Genomic DNA, 27396 nt, shown 5'->3' with positions numbered 1-27396 from the left:
TTTCTCTTTGCTGTTGTTACTAATATTTTTACCTTTTCCATGCTTTTCTCTTCACTTTTACTAGCTTTTTTTTATTTGTTTGGACCACCATGCTATTTGTTTCTTTGTTGACTCTTCCTTAGATGCATCCAATAGCAGATCCTTATAATTGTCCCATAGATTGTTTATATCATTATTACTTTGTGTTTCTTTTATTGTTCTAAATTTTTGTTTACTTTTTTCTCAAATATGTTTTTCATTTCTTTGGTTCTTACTTTATACGTTTTTATCATCTCTTTTTTAATTGGTTTTTCTTACTTCTTCTCTTATACAGGGTGTCCCGAAAAGATTGGTCATAAATTATACCACACATTCTGGGGTCAAAAATAGTTCGATTGAACCTAACTTACCTTAGTACAAATATGCTCATAAAAAAAGTTACAAAATGAAAATCGATTTTTTTTCAATATGTATATCGAAAACTATTCTCCTTTTCATGAACATTTTTCAGTGCGTCACAAATTATAGAAAAAAAGGTAAGTCCGTGATAATACACATTTATGACATTTATTCTAACGTGACATTTTTGTTAAATCTGACAGTTGTCAAATTTTATTTTCAATTTGGAATAAAACTAAATCAATTGTGTCTATTGCATTTATCAAATGGTATTTTCTTTCATTTGTATAGTCTTATAAATTGTACAGATTATATTGATAATATTATTATTTTATTTAATAAATAATTCTTTTTTGATTATGGCGCCATCTATCGACAACTAGAATAATCACCGAACTAGAATAATTACCAAAGTATTCAAAGACGTGCCTTTTTTTCTGTCACATACAATTTAATGCGTTAGAGAGAAATCGAAAAACTGTGACGCACTGAAAGATGATCCTGAGAAAAAGAATATTAGAGATTTTTATTGAAAATATATTATTATAGTATATACATAATATTATATAATTATAGTATCATTCTTATGGTAGGAACATCTTAAAACAAAATTATAGTGAAGTTTGTCCACCCCATAAAAATTTTATGGGGGTTTTGTTCCCTTAAACCCCCCTAAACTTTTGTGTACGTTCCAATTAAACTATTATTGTGGTACCATTAGGAAAACACAGTGTTCTTAAAAATTTTTTGCCTCTAGTCTTTTTTTGACAAGTCACCTTTTATCAAGATGTGGCTTCTTTTTCAAAATATACCTAAAAATGTAAATTATAAATAAATTTTCAGATTATTAACAGGTCTCTATAATCGTACTTAACCATATAAAAATATTTGGTGAATTCAACAAATATTCAAAATATGTTGATAAACACTGGCTTATCGAAAAAGTACTTAGAGGCAAAAAATTTTTAAAAGCATTGCGAACTAATGGTGCCACATTAATAATTTAATTGGAACATACACAAAAGTTGGGGGGGGGGGGGGTTTAAAGGAACAAAACCCCCATAAAATTTTTGTGGGTGCACAAATTTAACTTTATTTTTTTTAAGATGTTGTTGCCATAAGAATGCCACATGTCTATTTTCAATAAAAAATCTCCAAGAATTTTCGATATATAAAAAAAAATCGATTTTCATTTTGTAACTTCAAAGGGCTGTAACTTTTTTGTGTGCACTATTGTATATAGGTGAGTGAGGTTCAATCAACCTATTTTTGACCACAGAATCTGTGGTATAATTTATGACCAATCTTTTCGGGACACCCTGTATATGAAGCATTTTTTCATAGATAACCACAAGGTGAATCACTGTCTAATTAACTTCATGAAACCTATTTTTGCTAGAAATCAACTGTTATTCAAACTTTTATTTCTTCCTTATTCTTCTTTTCCCTTCAGTATTTTCAATAAAAACTCTAAAACCATATAAATTATTTATTTACAATAAAAAGTATCATGTTACTGCCTATTTCTAATACCTATAAACTATTCAACAACTTTATTATATTTATATTTTCCACGCCACTGATTGGGTAACGGACATGTGCCAGAGCAAGGTACTTGCCCAGGGATTTCGCAAATGCACTGTTTGTCGTAACCTTCCCCGAAGTTGGCAGGATTGTCTTTCTTCTCCTTAGCCATAATTTCTGCCTCCAAAACATCCCTATAAATGGAAAACAGTTGATTAAATCAAAATCTCATAAACAGATAATGGCGGCAAGTAGTGTTAATTTCTTGTTAGATTTAATTGACAGTTCAGCTCAGGTTAATTATGACGCTGAAGTTGATGCCGCCATAACATTGCTTCCTTGGTGTTATTCTGAAGCTATCTCCTTGTGGCATTTTTATAATCAACTATTTTCAATGGGAAATAAGCCACAATTTTACCAAAAAAATGATTTTATTAACGTTTCGAAGCCCAAATCGGGTTTCCTTGTCAAAATGCAAAATACTACTAAAATAAACAAAAATGTTGTTGCTAAGTAAAAAAATTCTTCTAATAATTTATTTAATCTGACTCATTTATATTGGCAATTCAGACCTATATTATACATTTTAAAGTGGAAGACTTTAAAATGATATCGCCAATATTTATGAGTTGCGTTCCTGGGACAACTTTACTAAAAGATAGTTCATTCGATTACATGAAATCCATCCCAACTTAAGAATATCCGACACAAAAAAATCATAGCATGTGATCTGTCTTTACAAAGACAACCAAATGCAACGATGACAGTAAACTCTCGCGTTAGAGATTCCATAGTAAATCACGTATAGTCCTGAAAGAATCAGATAGTAAAAAGAGCAAAATCAAAGAAGCGGCTCTAATTATGCTAAATGAAACCAATTGTGCCGCAAATTTCTCGGTAGAATGCAGTAGGATGTGGTTACCCATACTGAAAGAGGAAGTCAAAAGAAAGAAAATACCACGATTAGTAAGTCAATAACATATGTAATTAGTACAAATTTTATATTTTAGTATTACTTATTGTATATCTATATATTATTAATATTATTTATAATTTAAACATATTAAAGTCAGAATTTGGTATTAGTTTTTTGAAAGTAAATTAAATGTAAGACCAAATACTTACGATGTCGGGATAGTATCACGAGGTTTTTTCCTGGTTTTCCCTCGGAATTTACTATGGAATCTCTATTTTCTTTCTTTTGACTTCCTCTTTCAGTATGGGTAACCACATCCTACTGCATTCTACCGAGGAATTTGCGGCACAATTGGTTTCATTTAGCATAATTAGAGCCGCTTCTTTGATTTTTCTCTTTTTACTATCTGATTCTTTCAGGACTATACGTGATTTACTATGGAATCTCTAACGCGAGAGTTTTACTGTCATCGTTGCATTTGGTTGCCTTTTTAAAGACAGATCACATGCTATGATTTTTTTGTGACGCATATTCTTAAGTTGGTATTGATTTCATGTAATCGAATGAACTATCTTTTAGTAAAGTCGTCCCAGGAACACAACTCATAAATATCGGCGATATCATTTTAAAGTCTTCCACTTTAAAATGTATAATATACGTCTGAATTGCCAATATAAATTAGTCAGATTAAATAAATTATTAGAAGAATTTTTTTACTTAGCAACAACATTTTTTTTATTTTAGTAGTATTTTGTATTTGGACAACGAAACCCAATTTGGGCTTCGAAACGTTAATAAAATCATTTTTTTTGGTAAAATTGACTTATTTCCCATTGAAAATAGTTGATTATTGCTTCCTTGGAATAGAAAAAATGATTCTGGGTAGCTAGTCATAGAAAATGCAGAAGAGAATGCGAGGAATTTGCACTATTTGAAGAACTAAGTGATGAAAAGTTTGTAAATTGTTATAGACTGAAGAGATATTGATTTCACACTCTTGATAAATTGCTCACTTTTGTCCTTTTAACAAAACACAACTAAACCCACTTAGTTTTGTTAGACTGGAAAGTGAGGAGGGGTATAACGCAGGACTAATGCCCTAATATAAATATAATGTATCACTAGAAGAGGCATAATCGAGATATACTATAATAATATATCACTTGTATAAAAATTATATCTGCACCTTGGAGGTAAACTACACTACAGTCGGAAAAATGAAAGAATACCCATGAATGAACATATAAAACACGCTGTATTTTCCTGTCACCGTGTCATAGAAAAAATTGGCCAGCGCAAGTACATGTAATAATAATTATTATTGGCGAAATGACATACAGTAGGAAAAATGAAAGAATACCCATGAATGAACATATAAAACACGATGTATTTTCCTGTCACTGTGTCATACAAAAAATTGGCCAGCGCAAGTACATGTAATAATATAATTATTACATGTTCAAATGACATACAGTAGGAAAAATGAAAGAATACCCATGAACAAACATATAAAACACGCTGTATTTTCCTGTCACCGTGTCATATAAAAAATTGGCCAGCGCAAGTACATGTAATAATTATTATCACATGTACTTGCGCTGGCCAATTTTTTGTATGACACAGTGACAGGAAAATACATCGTGATTTATATGTTCGTTCATGGGTATTCTTTTATTTTTCCTACTGTATGTCATTTCGAGCAACTATATTTAGCGTGCGTTTGAAACAGAGTTTAGAGCACTTAGAATGTTATAAAAATCTAATATATCCCATAATTGTTTGAAAGACAATATGACCATATTTTAATGATAATATATAACCAATTTGTATAATCTGACTAATAAAATAAGTAGATTCAGGCCCGGCCTTTTCACCTCCGAATAACTAGTTGTCGGGAAGTTTATCTGGCAGATTACATGTAAATCTGTCAGATAAACTTCCCGATAAGTAGTTATTCCGAGGTGAAAAGACTGGACCCGGATATTAAGGTTCTGTGTATGCAGGCTTATTCATTACTATAGTGAGCGGTATTTTGGTAATATATGAGATACAGTAATACCCCGAACTTACGCGATAGGTGGGACTAAGCGATAATCACGTAAATCGAATTCACGTAAGTCAGGGTATAATTTCGTATATTATGTATCTATATATACAAATTATTTTAATTGGGACCGGAAGTTAAAAAAAATGCACTCTTTCAAGTCTTCTTACATATAAAACAAAAAATACCTTTACAAAAGTAACAAACACCCACTCCATTGGACAAAACTGCAGATAAGAAAAACCTAATACAAAATAAAATCACTGATTCTGTGTGAAAAGTCCAAACAAGTACATATAATACATTGGATGAGCAATAGTGTGTAGGTGGTAATTCTATCTCGTCGATAACTAAACGATTGTGTGGCACCCAAATAATGAATCGACAAGATTTTAAAATCGCATATCAAATAACAAATCGACCAGATTTAAAAATCGCGTAACTCTGGGTTCACGTAAGTCGGGGTAGCGTAAGTCGAGGTATTAGTGTACAATGTATATTATAGTATAGCTCCCCATACTAAATTTTGAAAATTATACTGAACTTACTTTGATTTTCCGACAACACTTATTAAATGCTCCAGAATGTCTTCCTTTGGTTGATTGTAAGTATCTACCAGCATGTGTTCACCAGTATCTAAAAAATAAACAAATATAAGTTAAAACAAGAAGAAAACCTAATTTTTGTTGAAATTTTTACCGTAGAAACATCTGATGAAGGGTGTAGGTGTCATATTCTTCAAAGTGGATATCTGCACCTCAGGATTTTTGTACTGGATTTGCGGAAGGTACCAAAAAACAAAATCTCTAAAAATTAAAATGTAAGAAAGTTAAATAAATCCACATATAAGGAAAATTTTCCACATAAATTATGTAAACCAAGTTATTCGACTAAACTAAATATTAATAAAAACAATGAAATTCAAAATTATCTTAGGAACTAACAGCTTCAGAAGCTACTGACTATAATTTATGGAAAGCTGTATATAAATTAAAAAGGCCTCAATTTAGAAACCCTCATATACATACTCCAAATGGTCAATGGGCAAAAAGTAATGAGGACAAAGCCAATGTTTTTGTCAAGGACTTAGAAAACATCTTCCAACCATATCCTGCTTAAAATATTTTAGACATTGAATATATATATATATATATATATATATATATATATATATATATATATATATATATATATATATATATATATATATATATATATATATATATATATATATATATATAAAGAATTCAAAAAATCTGCAGAACACAACTGAAATAGTGCTAAAATTCTGAAAGCACTTTCGTATAAGGGACTAAGGTATTTAATACAAATAACAAATACAAATATATACAAATAAGAATTAATTCCTAACCATCAATTTGGATTTAGTTAGAGCAAAACATACCCTTATAGAACAACTCCACCGAGTTATAAAAAATTATGTAAATCCTTTGAAGATCAAGACTACTGCTACTGTGTCTTTTTAGACATTGTTCAAGCTTTCAAGAGATTAAATCACAACATCTAAGATAAGCTGTTTATGTCCATAGGTTCCCTAATAACCACCTTACCAAGTTAATTCGGGAAGAAGCCGTGACAGGAAGAAGACCCTCAAAAGGTCTGTGAATTCGATGGAGAGATAACATATGGCCAGGTTTAAGAATAATGGGGCTATCCACTGACTCAACTATCATGGACGACCATTCGAGATGGAATCGAACCATCTCAGTCAGCCAAGGCCCACTTCGGGTTGTAGTGCTGCTGTCATTAACATTTGCTCATTGTAAAATTTACAGATTGCAAATTAAATAGGACGTTTTAAAAACAAATATGACTAGAATCTGTACTTTTTACGGAAACAGTTAATTATTATTTCCTTCGAAACATTGTAATATCATGCATAAGAATACAACTTTAAAATGTGTGAAATTGTTATCATCTAGTAATTCTTTTATTTTCTTCATATTTAACTGTGTAGAATGCAATAAATAGCAAATCTCACCTGGTTCCTTGATGTGGTTGTCCATGTATGTTATAATTCACTGTAACTATTTTTATTTTGTCTTTTAAAACTAATTTTCCTGCCTCTAAGTATTTTATAGTCCTCCTGATAGGAGCTCTTCCTATCATAAAAGGCATTTTGAGCTTTAAAAAACACTAACAAATGTTTAAATTTAAAATTATTAGACCATTAAATCTTAGACAAGGAAAGAGAGCATTAAATACACCAATTTTTCTAGGTTATGTGATTTCTAAATCACACAACACTTTTTTCTATGGTGATTTCAATGTCAGATTCTTCTTTTTTAATAACGGACGTCTGCTTTGACTACGACTACAGTCACCCGTACCGATGAACATGTTTACCGAAATGCTACAGGGGGCGTTCAAAATAATATATTTTTTTTAAATATATAAAGCAGTTTCGTAAATTTCTGTATTGGTTTTGGTTGGTTAATTTTTTGGCCCATTATTGTAAGTACTTACATTTTATAATGGCAGGGGAGCCCAAGCGGAGATTTTGAGCGTTACTCGAGCGCGTGGAGAGAAAATTACATGGGGAGAAACCTTTTACCCTGTAAATGTACTCCTATTAATACCTCCTAGTCTGTTCGCTAAACTCAGACGCAACTTTCTAGATATTTTAGTCGGTAATTTTGCCAATTTTAGTAAAATTGGCAAAAAATAATTACTAAATAATTAATAATCACTAAATAGTTAGTAATTTTGCCAATTTTCGCAAAATTGGCAAAAAACAAAAAAATTATCGACTAAAATATCTAGCCAGCTGCGTCTGAGTTTAGCGAACCGACTATACCATAATATGAACTCTTAATACAGGGGCGTGCATTGGGGGCAGTCCGTTGAGTCAATTTTAGAGGTGTCTGCATAAATTTAGTAATGCTGTGATTAAACACTGAGTTTTTAAGTTTATTGGGAATTTAGAATAATCTCCCATGTAATTTGTAATTTAGCGAAATCTTAAGAAGGAATGTTATTATAAAGCATATTTGAAATGTGGGTGATATTCGTGATGTGTATAGTTTATTTTTAAATTGCCTCAAGTTGTTCTAGATTTCAACAAGTAGTAAATTGCAGTTTTTCTTTAAGTAATTAGGTACTTATTAGATTAAGTAAAAAAGTTTGTACCGAAGTATTGGGAAATGACAAAAGATTTTTTTATATTCGGTATACATATTTAAAAAAATATTGGGATGGCTGGCAAATGCACTCGGATTGCCCGATCAAGTTTACCGTCGTAATCACTAGACCATTTCGGCGATAATCGTTAAATGTATTATACTTTTGGAGCTTGATAACTTCTAAACGGTTTAACCGATTTTGATCACTAAACATGAGTTTGAATTATATTGACAAGTAATATCTGATGCACCCAAGGTAAAATATGATATCTGAAGATATTAAAGGATTTAGTGAGCTTGAAAAAACGTTTTTCCCATAAGAAATGGATTTGATCATAATTTGAGGCCTATAACTTAAATATTAGAATTTTCGTAGATATGAGATATAGGTATACCGTTAGACACGTCCAAAGTCCTCCTAAAAACGCTTAGTTACTGGAGCAATTCGTACGTGGAAATTTTGAGTAGTTGTCGAAAAACAAAAATTGTCATAGTTTATTTTTCAGATTTTCGGCTATACTGAGCCGTGTGTATGTCCGATCCTGGCCACGTAGGCATCGTTTAAAAGCTGAATTCACAGCTACTGATTTGGTGTATTTGCGGTTTTCCTATGTTTCTTTGAAACTGAGATTTATTCACCCAAAAAATATGCCCTGTTGTACCTACCCAGTCCTATAGCTGGCCTATAGGTGGTCAAAAGTCACAAACTACACGGGTTCTCAATCGGCCCAGAACCCCTCGTGAAACAGAAAAAAAATTCAGATCGATGTAACTTTTCCACACACATACAAACATACATACATACAATACATACTCACAAACATCTTCCCATTGATTAACTATTTAGATGGGAAATCTAAAGCTCTAGCTAGAAGTCCAGCTCTAGCTAGACTTCGCCTCATGTATCTCGTGTTTGTAAATTTTTACAGACTAAATAAAGGCAATTTATTATTATTATTATTATTATTAAATAAGCCACAATTAAATTGAAAAAATAATTGTATTGTGGCTTATTTTATTATTGAATAATAATAAAATATAATATTCAATAAAAATAATTTTATTGAATAAAATTATTTTTTCAATTTAATTGTGGCTTATTTCCCATCTAAATAGTTAATCATAAAAATGCCACAAGGAAATAGCTTCAGAACAACCTCTTCCCATTTTTAAATAAAAATTGAGTCAAATTTCTGAGCTCGGTAACTTTTGACCGGTATCCGCTCCGAGCTTCGCTGGTATCGCCACCTACCTACAGGATTACTAGTATAACTTTTACCGGAAATTTTCTGGAAAGAAAAAAGTGTTGCCTATACTCTGTGAGTTTCGCTGGTATGGCTGCTATCGCCATCTAACGGTTGACTAGTGGCCGGAATTTTAAAGACGACAGTAGAAAAGCAAATAATAGTTGTTTCAAACTTATTATTTAATTCTTATCGTGTAATATTTACAACGTAAAGAAGTAATTGGATTGTAATCGATAATTAATAGCAGTAAGTACAGAATTTATTATTCATTATGATTATTTTTAAGATTTTGCTTATCGTTTTGACGTTTATGTTGACAACTAATATTAAAAAAAAATTATTCTGCAAAAAAGTATAATAATTTAATATAATTACTTATAGTATAATACTTCTTAAATATTAACTTATGAATGACAGTTAACGGCATCCTAGGTTTGCTATGATTGGTCGTTATCTTCACGCATTCAAATTTTGTTTCAGAATTGGATTGTAAAATTGAAACCGTCAAAATTCGAGAGTGTGCTAACTGATTCTTTAGCTCAAATTTTTCTACCGTTTTAAAATTAAAATTGTGTTTACTTACTTTTTTCTAATTGCATCAATCCATTTTTGTCCTTGAATCACCTTATGCTTAGCGACAGGAAAGTTGTAGAATACACAGTTACTATTGTAACCAGTATTTCGACACTCTTTAATAATACAAAAAACGTGAGACATTTAAAAGCTATAATATGCAACTTTTAATGCAGAACGTCAAAAAGCAAATTTTCAGTAAAGGTTTACAAACTTGTAACTACTGGCGCTCGCGAATTTGTAATTACCCCCTCTACCTACGAGCTCACAGCGTATAACCAATTTTCAAAATTAGACATGCGTTGGAAAGGTCAATACTATCAGAAGCTGTCGAGGTCGGACAAAATTTTTGGGAGTTTTGGGGACGAGAACAAAAACATACCCCAATTGGGGAGGGCCGTAAGACCCACATTCTTGGACCAAAATGTATCGTTAACATGTGGATTGGCAAGGTTTTTTTAATTCAGTCAGGTTGACAGTATCGAAAACTTCGCGTATATACAAGTTGAGTCCGGGAATCTTTACCCGTGCGTCATCATTTAAAGCATACGAAATAAGTCGATGATAAGTCGGAAATTGAAATTTACTAGACGCAACAGCAAGTCACTTACTGTCACTTGCTGTTGCATTTAGCAAATTTCAATTTCCGACTTATCATCGACTTATTTCGTATGTTTTAAATGATGACGCACGGGTAAAGATTCGCGGACTCAACTGTACAGTGAGGACGTTTGAGTTTGATTAAATTCATTATCTCGAGAATGGGCAAATTTGAAGAGAAATCCTCAGACAGGTCGATTTTTATTTTTAAATTAGGACTTTTTGGCATATTATATGTAATACTAGTGACGTCATCCATCTGGGCGTGATGACGTAATCGATGATTTTTTAAATCTGAGTGGGGGTTGTGTGATAGCTCATTTGAAAGGTAATTCAATTCTCCATTCAGCAATATAAACAATAACCTAATTATTTATAAAGGGTGGCCAAAATTTTTTTTGAATTAAATTAATTGAGACAAAAAGAAGAATGTATGTAATTCATCTATTTTAAAATACATTCGAGTGCTGTCAGAAAACAGAAAGAAATATTTATTTGACAAATAAACATTGTTTTTCGCTTAAATTCAATGTTAAAACTGCCACCCACCTGTCTCTTAGCAGTTTGAACATTGAATTTAAGCTAAAAACAATGTATATTTGTGAAATAAACATTATTACCTGTTTATCTGACAGCAGTAAAATCTATTTTGAATTAAATAAATTACATACATACTTTTTTATGTGAATTAATTAAATAAAAAAAAATTTTTTTAGCCAACCTGTATAAATAATTAGGTTATTGTTTATATTGCTGAATAGAGAATTGAATTACTTTTCAAATGAGCTATCACACAATCCTTATTCTCATTTAAAAAAAATCATCGATTAAGTCATCACCCCCAGACGGATGACGTCACTAGAATTATATATATATGCCAAAAAATCCTAATTTAAAAATAAAATCGACCTGTCTGAGGATTTCTCTTCAAATTTGCCCATTCTCGAGATAATGAATTTATGCAAACTCAAACATCCTCACTGTATGGTGTCACATGTAGGGGGGTCTGCGCCCCCTGGGGGTCAGGGATGTATTTTAATTTATAAACTCGCAAATCAAAGAACTTTTCAAGATCTGCAACTTTTAGTTGAACCATTTTTCTCTAAGATCTATAAGAAAATTTTATAGACAAAAAAATGATTTTTCACTTTTTATGATTGTTTAAAAAAACAAAGCAAAAGCAGCTGTATGTCTTTAAGTTTTAAGTATTTGTCCTCAGCTATCGCTCATATACATTTTAGAACCTTCAAAAAACTGTCAGAGTTACAATAGAAAAGGCTAGAAGGGCATTAAATAACATGAAACAAATATTATGTAGTGGAGACCAAAGTACCAAAGCCTAAATCTTAAAAACGGGTACAAAAGTGTTATGTATTTTCTGTCCTTTTGTATGGTGTGGAGACATGGACTCTTAATAAACAATGTCTTAATATATTTGAAATGTGAACATATCGAAGAATGATGAAAATATCCTTGACAGACAGAATAACCAATGAAGAAGTACTAAGAAGCAGGGGCGTAACAGAGGCCCCCGCAGCGTGAAGCTTGCGGGGGCCCCAATCGATCAGGGGCCCCATCTTGTCGACTGATATTATGTAAAAATCTGTTATAGGTATATGATTTTACTTTGGACTTTGAGTGTTTAAATTTAAAAACGTAAATTTCTAAATAGGCGTATTCGGCAAGTGAATCATCTCATATCTAGAAACATAATACTTTCCGGTCTCACGAACTTTTATGGCGACGGCAATAAACTATAAATAATGCTTTGTATTGAACTACGTGACTATTAAAAGATTTGAAAATTGCAATTTGCCGAATTTTAGAACAATATTTCTAAATGTAGAAATGGGTTTTTTCTTTAATATTTACCTACGTTTAGTATTTCGATACAATTATCCAGAGGCTTAACAGAGGTCCCCGCAGCATGAAGCTTACGGGGTCCCCAATATGTCAAGGGCCCCATCTTGTCGTCTAATATATTATGTAAAAATGTGTTGTTATATTATTTGCATACATACGTTTTTTAATCAGTGCAGTATTGAAAATGAAGTTGTCCATCCGAATTAATAAAATTGTAGATAATTCGCTGACAGTAGATAGTGAACGAAGAAAGTTGTTCAGCTCATAGAATAATACTATGTACTAAAAGGTAATCATTTAGTAATTTTTGTTCTATTTTATTCTATACCAATAAAGATGACAAATGTAAGTCGTCATCGTCATGAACAATGCATGAATACACCACTAATATTTCAACCTGAAATAACCAAAAAACGAAGCACTTTTCGGGAAAAACTCATTAAAACTTTTTTAAATGTTAAAAAAAGCTTTATATTTATTTTTTATAAAAGTTTCTAGCGTCAAAACTATACGAGTTATTCTCAAAATAAAGTTGGCCCCTTTTTTGGTTTAAAAATCTTGAAAATATGCCTCTATTTCGCACCCCAAATAAAATTTATCGTTAGCGCTTTGCCATTTACTTTAAACATTTATCGTTTATAGTTTATATGATCTGTAAGTTTGACCGGATCGAAGTTCCTATTTTTGAAGAAATTTGGTTTCATAGTAAAAAAAGTTTTTTTATTTTGGAAAAATGCCTTTTTTTCAAAATAACTTAAAAAGTATTAGTGGTACGAAAAATCTCAAAGAGTAAAGAAATGTAGGTCTTGCTTTTATAAATATTTTGGCTTTATTTTGTTTTTCTGTAAGACAAAAATTAGTTAAGATATGGCTGCTTAAAATTTGCATATACTCGTGATTAGTGACTCGTTCAAGCCCTTTCAACTAGAACCCTTTTAAAGATAAGCACTTTGAACCGGTGAAACTTACAGGTCATATAAAAAAGTTAAGTAATTTGTAAGGCGATAATGATTAGTTTCATTTGGGGTGCTAAATAGGGGGAGATTTTCACAATTTTTTTACCAAAAAATGGGATTAACTGTATTTTGAGCGTAACTGGCTTAGTTTTGATGCTAGAAACTTTTGTAAAAAATAAAGCTTCTTTTATAAACACTTTAAAAAAGTTGTATTGAGTTTCTCCAAAAAGTATTTCATTTTTTGGTTATTTTACGTTGAAATATTCGATTTGGAATTTGACGAATAAGAAAAATTTTTCATAAGGTACAACTTTTCTTTTACTGGGTCGATAGACTTCATTTTTGTTTCATTTTTTTATAAGCTAGATACATTTTTGCTAACAATATTCTTTTCGATCAAATACTTACTCTTTGAACTATTTGGTGTTTTTTTTTATTGAACAATAAACATTTTTACTAATAAATAACTCGAAGAGTCTTGAGTTGACCACTTCGGTCGTGACACTGAAAATTACACGGTATCGCCATATTTTACGTTCATTTACTGGGCTGTAACACATATAGGTATTTGTTACATATGTCGCATTTAGTAATTTTTTAAAGGGGGCTCCAATTCTGCGGGGGGCCTCGACGGAGTTTGTTACGCCACTGCTAAGAAGAATAGAGAACAGCAGGGAGATACTGGATTCCATCAAAATAAGAAAACTACAATATCTGGGCCATATAACACGGGGTGGTAGATATGAGAACGCAGGGAGAAATTCAAGGCAGGCACAGCATAGGTAGAAGAAAAATGTCCTGGCTGAGAAACCTCAGAGAATGGTGTGGATGCAGCTCAACTGAACTCTTTCGGGCTGTAGTGTCAAAAGTTAGAATAGCAATGATGATTGCCAACCTTCGTCACGGATATGGCACGTAAAGAAGAAGAAAAAACTGTATAAGATTTTTACGTGAAATAAACTATTTCGTCGGGGTATATTATCACTCCTCATAAATGTCTAATAAAAACATTGTTTATAAACAATGATTTCATAAACAAAAGTCATACAGACATAGATATAACGTCTTACAATATAATGTACATAGGTATGCATAGGTATAGGTTATTATGTTTCGGTTTTTCGTTCTTATTGTTGAAGTTTACTTATCATTTATACTAGTCAGCACTTGAAAATTTGTTTTGTGGCAGTCTAGCCACATGAGCTTCTTAGCCATAACAATTCTACCCAAGGTAAAATCATTACGTACCTTTTATTAAGTAAATCGTGTTTAACTAGGTAAGCATTATTTTATTGTCATGTTCTTAAAAGTAGTTTAAAATTTGTTGATATTTCATAATTATGTTTAAAAATTAAACACACATAATAATATTTAGCTACCTACAATATTTACCTACGTAAATAATAAATAATTGAATGCTTTTTGTTTTACCCTTTTTTCTTGGTCAAATTGACCAAGACCTTTATATTTTTTTATTTGTTTTAAAATACAATCTGTTACATCCTAGTAAGTAACACCAAGCATTTTTGTTAAACGAACATATATGTAAGAAGAGTTTTAGTCCAATGACCATCAACTCCTAGTGGGTTTATTACTAATAACTAAACTAAGTATAGACACTTATTTTCTAAATGGTAAGTCAAGAGGAGTTCTATTCTAATATTAAATTTAGTCTATTTAGTTGTGTGAAGTTGTCCAATAAATTCACTGCTAATTCGTTGGGGTGCTTTTCCAGTCGTTCAAAAGATTTATCACTGCATTTGACGTTCATTTGCTTCACTGTCTTGATCTTCAAGTCCCTGTAAATGTCTACATTTGTATTGCAGCACGGTGCATTTATTGTGATGGCACGAAGAACTTTAGATTGGAATCGTTCTAGTAATGCTAGGTTACTGTCTGCTGCAGTTCCCATTGCTTTATACTGTTATTCTGTTAGATAAAGATAAGTTGGATTTACGGCCAAGTAACCAGTAGTGTTTTTGAATTTCATTCCTAATTGCTTCTCTTCATTCAGATGTGTGTTCTCTATGTGATATGTGTATATTCAGATGTGTGTTCTCTCTTGTGAAGGTGTAATCTAAGATATGTTATAGTATCATTTTTAGGAGTGTTATTGTTAAGCATTAGAATATTCGGTGTTTCTTTGTGACATTTAGCGAATACTAAGTTAACTAATTTTGCTTCGTTGATCTTTATCTTCCATTTCTTAGTCCATATTTTAATTAAATGTATGTTTTGTTGTAATATTTAAGCTGCCTGTATGGGATCTGGATTTTTTACCAGAATTGCAGTGTCATCTGCGAATGTTGCGCTTGTAGATTCTTCTCCAGTTGGGAAATCAGCTGTAAAGATTGTGTAGAGAATTGGTCCCAAGACACTGCCTTGCGGGACCTCAGCATTTATGTTGTGGATATTAGACGCACTTTCTTCATATCTTGCATAAATTAGCTTTTCTTCGAGGTATTATTTTAGTATCGTATATAGCGGCTGAGAGACTTCTTTCTTCAGTTTGAATACCAATCCTGGATGTCAGACCTTGTCAAATGCTTGACTAACATCCAGGAAAATGGCATTGCAAAAGTTTTTTTGATATCCCAAACAATAAGATATTCTTCTTATTGTGCAAACCAAAACAACATTCTACCCATAAATATATTGGTAGGGGAACCCAAGCGGGGATTTTTGCAGTTACTCGAGCGCGTCAGATTATTACATGGGGAGAAACCTTGTACCCTGAAAATGTACCTCTACCATATATTGGCTCTTAATGCAGGGGAGTTCGTTAAGGGGGGGGGGCGAAAAAGAAAAAATCTATCCTTAGAAAAACTCGAAAACTTCAGATTAAGATAAGGTAAGTTAAGTACATGCAAAACAGTATATTTAAAAAATCTAACGATTTGAGCTTAATTTCTTACTTAACGTAAGGAAATGGGTGAATCCCAAAATTTCACAAAAAAAGCGAATATTTCGCGAAATAAATGACCGATTGAAAAACTAAAAAATACGTGCTGAATATTTTTCAAAAATATATCGAACGATACCAAACACGACTCCCCACGGAGAGGGGTGGGGGGTAAATTTAAAATTTTAAATACGAATCCCGCGATATTTCGCGAAATGAACATCAGATCAAAAAACTGATAAATACACGTATTCAATATTTTTGAAAAATCTATCGAATGGCACCAAACGCGAACCCCCCCACCCCGGAGTTTGGATGGGGGTTATTTTAAAAGCTTAAATAGGAGCCCCCATTTTTTATTGTAGATTTGGATTCCTTACGTGAAAATAAGTAACTTTTATTGGAGACATTTTTTCGAATTATGGATAGATGGCGCTATAATCGGAAGAAACGATTGTTGGAAATGGAAAATTGAATTAAAAAATAAAAAGTCCCCGCTAAAATGGAAAACTTAACTTTTTTTGGTTTTAGGACGTACTATTCACAACCCAATAGGTCCCCATAACGCTCGAGTGACTGAAAATTTAGTATACTTTCCTCCCCTACTATAATACCACATCGAAAATCTCATAATTTTTTTTCTGTTTTAGATCATGATATTCTTTAACTGGAATACCTTATTCCTCTTCGGACTTGTCGTCTACCTTCTCTACAAGTACCTAACCAGAAACCATAACTACTGGAAAGAAAAAGGTGTACCCTACGAAGAACCATACTTTTTGGCGGGAAACTTTTGGGACGTTTTTTCAGGCAAACGCCAAATCGGGAAGCATCTAGGCTATTTGTACAGCAAATACAATACTCCTTACTTTGGAATATACATATTAGGAAAGCCTTATTTAGTGTTAAGGAACCCGGAGATTATTAAAAACATCACCATAAGAGATTTCAAAAATTTTGATGATCGAACCTTCGCTTGTGACAAAAATGCTGACGATATGGCGGCTAATAGTCTCTTCATCATGAGGAACCCTGACTGGAAGTACATACGAGCAAAATTAACGCCTATTTTCACTTCTGGAAAGCTGAAGCTTATGCTGGGCATTATGAAAGACGCAGCAAAAGAAATGCAAAACTATTTATCCCAGTGCGACAATAAGATAGTAGAAATTAAAGACGTCTCATCAAAATTCTTGACTGACATCGTAGCTTCATGTTTCTTTGGCTACGAAGTAAAATGCTTCAGAAACGACCAATCAGATTTCGTCCATTTCACTAAAAACTTATTTTCTCATAAAGTAGCGCTGTTGCCGTTCTTCCGTTTGTTCTCGTATTTTTTTGTTCCTACTTTTGTGTCGCTGTTCAAGTTGAACTTTCTGGACAACGCGTTGTTGAAGAAAATTATTATAGATACTCTTTATTATAGAGAGACGAATAATATCAAGAGACATGATTTTATCGATTTACTGAAACAACTCAACACGAATTGTAAAAAAGAAGAAGATTGCGAGATTGAATTTGGTAAGTACATACTGCTAATTAATAATCACCTATAGTGATAAAGTTCACAGGATGTGACACTAGTTAAAAATTAAAAGATTAGACTTAAAAGACTACACTTTTTTAATTTGTGGAAGAGGAAGTTATATTATCATTTATCGCAATTTGGTGACTTGGAAGTGCAATATGTCATTGTCGTACCATTTGTTGCAAAAATGGGTCGAATTTTTACGAATATAAATCTTTATATTTTTACGATTAAAAAAATCATACAAACGTATTAGTCCATTAAAATGTTACATTTTTTAAGCCATACCTTGCATTTGTTAGAAGAGTCAATTTTATTTCTTTAATGTGTAGGAGGGATCAGTAGAAGCTTAAGTTCAAGTTTTTGGGGTCACCACCCTTGTCCCCCGGCCGCCATCTTGGAAATGGGGTGCAAAGGGGTTTCGCGCTATATCTTGTAAACTACCAACCCTACGGAAAATCTAATAAAACATAAAATGTAGCAAATTAAATTTTCTATAATTTTGTTTCTGTTACTTTTTATCGTCAAGTCACCAACAAAAAAGAAATAAACAAAAATATGTAAACATTTTTTAACAGTTCATTTTAAAATAAACTAACATTATAGCAATTTTGTAGAGGGTTTTTCAGCCAACAATTTCCACTATATAGTTGTTTAATTCAATTTATTTATATAGGTTTTACAGCGCTCCAAACTTGACCAGATTCTCGAAATCTCGTAGTGCTACAGTAAAAACAAAAGTTAGGCTTGCTTTTCTATCTAATTATATATATATATATATATATATATATATATATATATATATATATATATATATATATATATATAAAAAACACTTTTGAGTTTCGGTGGGTTGGAGTCAATAAAAAGGGGCTGTTAGAATACTATTTTTTATTACTCGAGCTTTCGAATGTGTTTACATTCATTTTCAAGAGCTAAAAAGTAACTGATAAAGTGGAAACAAAGATCATGTAAAAATATAACTCACCAGATAAATCTAGATTGGTTATTAAAACTTGCTAACATTAATACATATAAATAAGAGGAAAACTATTAATATCCATAAAATGAATTCTTCCCAGACTGCATAATATAACGTTATAATATATTTAAATAAATTACTTTTAGCTACTTGTCGATGTAGGCTGATTTTTTCACTGACATTGACTTTTTGTATTAAAATTTTTTCCAATTTACCGATCATACAAATTCAAAATTCATTTCAAAAAAAATTTAAATCTTTTGGCCATTAATTTATATTATGCAGTCTGGGAAGAATTCATTTTATGGATATTAATAGTTTTCCTCTTATTTATATGTATTAATGTTAGCAAGTTTTAATAACCAATCTAGATTTATCTGGTGAGTTATATTTTTACATGATCTTTGTTTCCACTTTATCAGTTACTTTTTAGCTCTTGAAAATGAATGTAAACACATTCGAAAGCTCGAGTAATAAAAAATAGTATTCTAACAGCCCCTTTTTATTGACTCCAACCCACCGAAACTCAAAAGTGTTTTTTATAAACAAGTCAACAAAGTACTTCTTTTTTCTTTATATATATATATATATATATATATATATATATATATATATATATATATATATATATATATATTATTCATACAATTTATTATGATTTTAACATTCCTATGCTATTATTAATCTGTTTTTGACCTTTCTCCTCACTATAAAACTTATAACCCTAAGCATATATAGAAAAGGCCCAAGAAGTTGTTTGAGGTCAAATTCGCCGGTTCAAAAGAAGAATGACGCAACCGTAAAATGCAAAATTCTTAAGAAGAGCGAGAAAACGATGTTTGATATCAAAATCATAAAGTATAATCAAAATTAGCCATTCACCACACCGTGGTCAGGATCTCGAGATATAAGCGTTTTTTGGGGTGTGCCGCTTGTCTATGAAGTAACATAACTTTTTTCCTATTGTATATTTTGACTTAAAATTCTCCAAAAAACTTCTTCATGTATTATATTTTATTGTTGTGTTGGTTAAAATTATAAACTAAAAAGTTTGTCACTCAACTTTTTTAAGTAAACATGAAACTAACGAAATATGATGACAAAATGTTTAAAAATTAACAACTCCTTTTTTAATGTGTTTAAACATTTTGGACAAATTTCATTGTTATCTACATACTTCAAAGATGACACAGTAAAATTTTTAAAAGAAATATTTACAGCGACCAAAGATACAGCGAGGCAAATTTGAAAAATCATCAAAATTGATTTTTGGCATTTTTGTATAAAATTTGATTTTTGAACATGTTCCACCAACTTTAGATAAAAATAAACTTCATATTCGGATTCAGCGACCTCGAAAACATAAAAACAGACCAAAATTGGTCATTCACCTTAAATTTTATTTTCGTGCTCAGCATAACGGTTGATGCCGCTCGCCTAATATATAGATAGAAAAGTATTGTTTTTATTGTATTCCTATGAGAATTCGAGAATCTGGTCAAGTTTGGAGCGCTGTAAAACCTAGATAATAAATAAAATTAAACAACTTTATAGTGAAAATTATTCATTGAAAAATTCTCTACAAAATCGCTATGATGTTATTTTATTGTGAAATGAACGTAAAAAAAGTTATAAGCTCCAAAAGGAAACTTCTTACAAAATTTTCTCTTATTTTTGTTTATAATTTTTTTGTTGGTCACTTCACGATAAAAAGTAATAGATATAAAATTGTAGAAAATTTAATTTGCTACATTTTATGTGTAATTAAATTTTCTGTAGGATTACTAGTTTAGGAGATACAGCGCGAAAGCCCTTTGCACCCCTTTTTCCAATATGACGGCCGAGGGACAAGGGTGTCGACCCCAAAAACTTGAACTTAAGCGCTTCTACTGAACCCCCCTACACATTACAAAAACAAAATTGACTCCTCTAAGAAATGCAACCCTAAATGTAACATTTCAATGGACTATATGAAAATTTTATGACCTATTAATTCTTCTTCTCCTTCTTCTTCCTTTTTATTAACAATTCTGCTTATTTTACGGATTGATACCTCTATGGAAAGTTGTCACTCCATCTTTTGCGCGGTCAGCCGATACTTCTTCTACCGATTGGTAATCTATCTCTTGCTAATTTGACCACACGTGCCTCCTTCATTTTGCTTAAGTGGTTATTCCATTCTCTATTTTTCTAGTTTATCTGCAACAACGCGGAAAAGCTGCAGAGAGGTTGTGTTGAACCAGGTTCTGAGATTCTTTAACCAGGGATGTTCTTCTTCCTGGACCTCTCTTTCTAATTATTTTTCCTTATCCATATCTGGATTTATTTCGCAGAATGTGTCCAAAGTATTCCAACTTTCGAGATTTGATGGTGGTTAGTACCTCTCGGTTTTTCCCCATTCTTCTAAGGACCTCCTTATTTGTGGCCTGGTCAGTCCACGGGATTTTAAGAATTCTCCGATATAGCCACATCTCAAATGCTACAAATTTTCGGCGCATATCTTCGTTTAAGGTCCATGATTCAACACGATAAAAAAGAACAGAGAAGAGGTATTATCGCAGAATTCTTACTTTTATACCAAGAGAAATGTTGTGGCTCTTGAAAAAGGCCCCCAAACGGTTGAAGGTGGATTTAGCTTTTCCGAGCCGGGCTCTTATCTCTTTTTAGTGCTAATGATCATAAGCTTTGTCTTCTTTACGTTTATATTGAGTCCATACTGTCAGGGCCGGCGATAACGGGTCTGCAAGGACTGCAAGTGGGCGCCCCTGTTTGGGGGGCGCCAAAATGAGCTTTTTTTTTTTCTACCGGTGCTATACAAAATAATAATTTAAAAGAAACCGAAGAGCGCCTATGCTTCTTTTGCAGGCGAGCGGCTTATACCCTAGCGCTGGTACTGCATATTGTTGACTGTAATACGTGATTTTGTTCATGAGGGCTTGCAGGTCTTCTAGGTTGTCCGCAAATATTATGCTGTTATCTGCATACCTGATGTTATTTAGCCCGTACCCGTTTAGTAGAATACCTTTTTCAGTTTCGTACAAAGCTTCGATATATATTCTTTATTCTTTCAGAGTAGAGATTTAAAATTAGATGGGACAAAATGCAGCCTTGCCTCACTCCATGCATGATTTTCACATATTCGGTGTGTTCACCTTCAACTCTGAGGTTTGCAGTCTGATTCCAGTAAAGGTTTCTAATTATTTTCAGATCTTGGTTGTTAATTCCTGCTTCTTTTAGTATTTGGATCATCTTGGCGTGATGTACTCGATCAAACGCTTTCTCGTACTGACATGCGTATACATCACAAATGACTTCTCTGCATCTCTGGAATAAGACTTGTATTGAAAGCAAAGCCTCTCTACCAACAGCATTTATAAACCCGAACTGGTTGGGCGAAATTTGACTTTCACAGAGCTTGTAAATTCTCGTATAGATTATCATTAGGAACAATTTTAGAAGATGACTCATCAGGCTTATCGTACGGTTGCATTTTTTTTGCTCCTGGTTTTTGTGGAAATGCAATAAACTCGGACTTCAGCCATTCTGTTGGTATTTCTCCAGAGTTGTATATGTTGTTGTTGTTGTTGAATATATTTGTGGTTATTGCTATTGATTCGTTGTCCATTAGTTTGAGTAATTTCTTTGTATATTATCCCGACCCGCTGCTTTGCCATCCTTTAGCTGTGTTATTGCAGAATAAACTTTCTGTTGTAATATTCTTGGTCCATCATTTACCTCTTCTTATAACTCAAAGGTGTTATCTCTTTGGTCTTCAAATAGTTCAGTCTTCAGTCTTCAGATTATTTAAGAAAGTAAATACTTAAGTTTGAGTTTTGCTTAAAATAATTTAAATTAGTTACAGTCGGAAAAATGAAAGAATACCCATGAACAATCACATCAATCACTTATTTTGTATTTGCTGTCTTTTTCTATAAATAACAAACGTTTGTTATAGAAAAAGATAGCAAATACAAAATAAGTGATTGATGTGATCGTTCATGGATATTCTTTCATTTTTCTGACTGTACCTAACCTAATCTTATGATCGTATTTTATAACAATGCTCTAGGTCTTAATGGCCTATTGTGCGTATCAATACACAATAATATAAATTATAAATAAATATTTGATTTGCAGGTACCGATAGACTGATTTCCCAATTAATAACATTTTATATCGCTGGATTTGAGACCACTAGCAATGCTGTAGCTTTCGCACTTTATGAGCTCGGTCTCAGAACGGATTGTCAAGACAGGCTGAGGGAGGAAATATTGAGTGTTATAAAAACAGAGGAGGATATAACCTACGAAAATATACAGAAGTTGAGATATCTGGACATGGTTCTTTCAGGTAAAGTCAAAATCACTCATTTTGTTTCTTCTTCTTCTTTTGGTGCCTATTCGATTCGAATATTGGCCATCATTCTGGCTATAATTATTTTATTAATTGATGCTTTAAATAGATTAGTTGTTGTTGTGGAGAACCATTTCCTCAGGGTTTTTAACCATGATATTCTTCTTCTCCCAATTCCTCGTTTTACGAATACTTTTCTTTGAAGGATTATTTCAGTAATCTGTATTTAGTGCCGTTTCTCATTATGTGTCCGAGATATTCTTTCGAATGTCGAACTTTCTCCTTTTAATCGTATACATCACTTCTTTTTCTTTCCCCATTCTCCGTACTATGGTCTCGTTAGTTATCGTGTCCATCCATGATATCCTTAGGGTTCGCCTGTATAGCCACATCTCGAAGGCCTCAAGTTTTTCTTCATCGCTTCAGTGAGTGTCCAGGATTCCAGGAACTCCGTAGTATAATATTGAGAAGATATAACATCGCGAGAGCCTCACTTTTATCTCCAGATTAAGATTGTGGCTTTTATAGTGTTTGGCCATCACTGGCGAAGCGTCCATGTAACCACTGTTACCACCGGTAACAGTTAAAAATCTTGCAAATAAATATTTTATGACTACTGTCAAATAACTCCATTTTTTTTCAATAGAAATATATGAGTGTTAATAGTAATTCACTAAAAAGCCAACTAGACGCGCGAAAATATTGGCGAATCTATGCGACTCGGTTACAGGTAGGGCTTACAATACCGGAACTCCGGGATCCCGAATACCGGGATCCCAGACGATTTTTGTCCGGTATTTGATACCGGTATTTATAATAAAAATACCGGAATTTCGGTATTAGCTTAATTTATAAAAAGTGAATTGATGCACAATAAACTTTCTTCTAAGATATTTTTTGCTATTACAAGAAATTATTTTTAAAGATAAACAACCAATATCATTGTAAAAAATATTTATTAAACACGTTTATTACACATACAAGTCAAGTATAGCGCTTTCTAAAAGCGTAAATGTCGTTAATTTAAGACGAAGGGTTATATCAGCTTCTACAACCAAATTATTAAATCTCGTCTATACAAATACATAAAATGAGTTATATAAAAATTCTTAAATATTTAAAATTACACTTCTTTATTTTATAAATAAGCCGTAAGATTTATTAATCAGAATTGTTTTTACATTTTCAGATCTATTTTTCATTTTTTTTGTGTATTAATTGTGGTGTATAAATTAGGCTCACTTATTTTCTGAATTATTAATAATAATTGAAAATATATAGCGGTCTAAATACAGAGTAATCCAAAATATTTGTCACAGTAAGTTAATCTTTGTATTAATATATTTTTTCTACAAACGTGTTAAAAATGCAACTTTTAGCACTCCATAGCAGCGTTCAAAATGTTACTTTAAAGCACTAGTGCTTTAAAATTTTTAAGGCACTGCAGTTAAAATTGAAATGTCAAATTTTGAAAACACACGTCAAAATATTTTTTATATTTCATTTATTAACATTAATATTAACAGTACAACTTGCGCAATTTGAAAAAGGTTTTTTAGAAGGTTTTTTAAAATTTATTTTAAACTGTATTATTGTATTTTGAACACGTTTGTAGAAAAAAACTATTAAAATTTGTTAGAATATACAACAATAAAAGTAGATGTTATTCTATAGTTGTTATGATTTACGTATTGACAGTATAGGCAGTTTTGATGTAATGTCAAGAAAAATATAAAAATGGAATGTCAGTCAAGTTCAAGTAAAAGTTTTTGTAGGTATTGTCCTGTAATTGAGAATGACTAAATTATAATTGTTGATATATAAGACGTTTGTAGAAAAAATATTGTATGATATACGTGTTAAAATTGCATTTTTAAGGCACTTAGGTATGTGAATTGCAGAATTCGCTTCGCTCATTCTGCAAACCTTCACATGCGTGCCTTAAAATTGTATTTTTAACACTTATATCATAAATAACTATTAAAGTTAAATTAATTTAAAAATAGCAAATTTCATAAGTAAAAGTATTATCCTATTATATGCAAAATTTATCCTAGAATCAAATTATACAGTTTTTCTATTTGCACATTTTTTGTAATCTGTCTATTCCTACTCTCTATGTAATGTTATAAACAACATCTTCTACTCGTTTCAATACAAAATTTAATAGGTTTCATATATTATTTAATAACAAGTCGATATAACAACAACTGAGGATAGTATAAGTATAACGTGTATATTTTTTATTCATAATACCGGTTTTAATACCGGCATCCCGGTATTTGAAATTTTAAATACCAAATACCGGTATTGAGATTTTGTCTCGGTATTGTAAGCCCTAGTTACAGGTTAATGTTACCACTTTTAAATGTGAATACAAATGAAGGTCCATCGGCTATCGATCGGACGGTCGAAGACGGCTCGTGTCTGAAAATTTTGAAAGGCGAAGGCGTAAGCGCGCTGTGGATATTAGTATTCTTGTTACCACTTTTTGGAATGGTTACAATGGTTACTCACCTATTACAGTGTGCGTGAAATTAAACATGGATGAGTGTCGTTGACGACTTTCTTTTTTTAATTTTTGACACTATGGTTATCCAACTTAAAAATAGGTTTTCTAATTTAAAGCAAAAAATTTTCAGATATGGCCTTTCATCAATTTGTACAGCTATATGGACAAAAATTTGACACAGTAAAGTTAAAAAACAAAATTGACAGTTCTTTATAACGATCCAGATTATATTAAAAAAAAATGTACAATAATTGTACAAGTGCATCCGTTGAAAAAAGTTTCTCAGCAATGAAACGGATTAAAACATGCCAAAGAAATATCCAATTGCAAGATCGAATGTCATTTTCTTTAATTTTCATTGAGTAACGCTTTTTAAATGGATTAATGACAGAACCCTCTTTCTACGATTGTGTTATTAACATTTTTCCATATAAAATAAACAAAAACTTATATTTGCGAGGTTCTTTTAAACAAAATTTTTTACATCTGGGTTTGGTAACACTTTAGAAAAAGTCACGAAATGCATTGTCATTTCGTTTAAATCGTTTCTAAACAGTGTGTTTAGAAACCAATGGTAAAACCAATGTCAACTATCTTATTCTTCTTCTCCTCCTTCCGCTTTATAAGCAATTCTGCTTGTTCATTGGCGGATTGATATTGATACATCTAGGGAGGGTTGTCTACGGATACCTCTAAGGATTATTGAAGTATCTCCTGCGATTTTGATCTCACGGGTCCATTGGGCTTTATGTGGCTATTCCATTCTTTTCTCTTTTTTGTCCATTCGTTTAAACACTATACGTTACATTTTCTTCTAATGCTTTCACTTCTCTTTCGATCTCTCAGTGTGTTTCCTATAATTTTTCTCAGTACTCTCATCTCTGCCGTTTCCAGTAGCAGTAGTCTTTGTGTTATGGCTGTATGGGGCCTTGTTTCTGATGCAAATGTCATTATTGGTCTTACACTGGCTTTATAAAGCCTTGAGTCAGCCTTAATATGTCGGTTTTTTCATATTTATTAAGGCATCTTGCCAGTCTATTTACTTATAATTTTATGTATATTTTATATGTAGAATGTCCCCTGACAATTTATTAACCAATTTTTTTTGTTGCTAGAAACCCTTCGTAGATATCCCTTTGGACCATTCCTCAACAGAAGATGCCGAGAAGATTATGTTATCGAGCAAACTGGCTTGGTTATAGAAAAAGGAACTCCTGTGTTGATTCCTCTTGATGGTCTTCACTATGATCCTGAATATTTTCCAAATCCAGAGGTATTTGATCCTGATAGATTCGTCGATGGAAATAAACATAGATATCTTCAGTCGTGCGTGTATATGCCTTTTGGAATGGGACCAAGGAACTGTATTGGTGAGTATATTCTTCTTGTGATGCTGTCTTCTTTAGTGGAGATTAGCGGCTACACTGGCAAAACTGTCTCTGTCCAATGCTGCTCTAAGCAAAGATGTTGAATCAAGGCCGGTCCAATCTCTGATAGTTTTATGCCATGAAACCTGGCGTCTACCGGGAACCCATTTTTCCTTCAATCTCCCCCTGGATGATCAGTTGCTCGAGGAGATATTGTTCGTTTCTCATTATGTCTTCTAGGTAGCTAACTTTTCTAACTTTGATGATCTTTTGCAGCTCCCTATCTGTACCTATTCTTCTCAGGACATTTTCGTTGATGATGTGGATTATCCAAGGTATTTTCAAAATCCTTCTATAAAGCCAGAGTTCAAAGACTTCTAATTTGTTCATCAGCTTTATGTTGAGCGTCCAGGCTTCCGTTTAATACAATAGTATTGAACATAAAGTAATACAGAAAACGATATCTAAGACTGTATTAATGCTTCTTCTTCTTCTTCGTCTAGCCATT

General features: G+C 32.1%; 2 protein-coding genes across 2 annotated transcripts in view; one reads left to right on the top strand and one right to left on the bottom strand.

Moving 5' to 3' along the window:
* The window catches only part of LOC114324208 (cytochrome P450 6k1-like), a 39839-nt gene that overhangs the window by 9062 nt on the left and 3381 nt on the right, over positions 1-27396 (top strand). The window contains exons 2-4 of the mRNA XM_028271976.2: positions 16797-17667; positions 22794-23006; positions 26637-26891. Coding sequence (XP_028127777.1) covers positions 16800-17667; positions 22794-23006; positions 26637-26891 — 1336 coding nt within the window. The 5' untranslated portion in view covers positions 16797-16799. The remainder of the gene's footprint in view (positions 1-16796; positions 17668-22793; positions 23007-26636; positions 26892-27396) is intronic.
* On the bottom strand, positions 1855-7113 carry LOC114324215 (probable 28S ribosomal protein S25, mitochondrial). The gene is made up of 4 exons (XM_028271986.2): positions 6865-7113; positions 5562-5668; positions 5411-5498; positions 1855-2096 (listed from the first exon to the last, which is right to left on the bottom strand). The coding sequence occupies exons 1-4, from the start codon at positions 6999-7001 to the stop codon at positions 1919-1921; spliced, it is 510 nt and encodes a 169-aa protein (XP_028127787.1). The 5' UTR covers positions 7002-7113; the 3' UTR covers positions 1855-1918.

Source organism: Diabrotica virgifera, chromosome 3 (assembly GCF_917563875.1).
Source record: "Diabrotica virgifera virgifera chromosome 3, PGI_DIABVI_V3a".
Lineage (NCBI taxonomy): Eukaryota > Metazoa > Arthropoda > Insecta > Coleoptera > Chrysomelidae > Diabrotica > Diabrotica virgifera.
The sequence above is the reverse complement of the archived record's forward strand: the minus strand, read 5'-3'. Positions and strand labels throughout refer to the sequence as shown.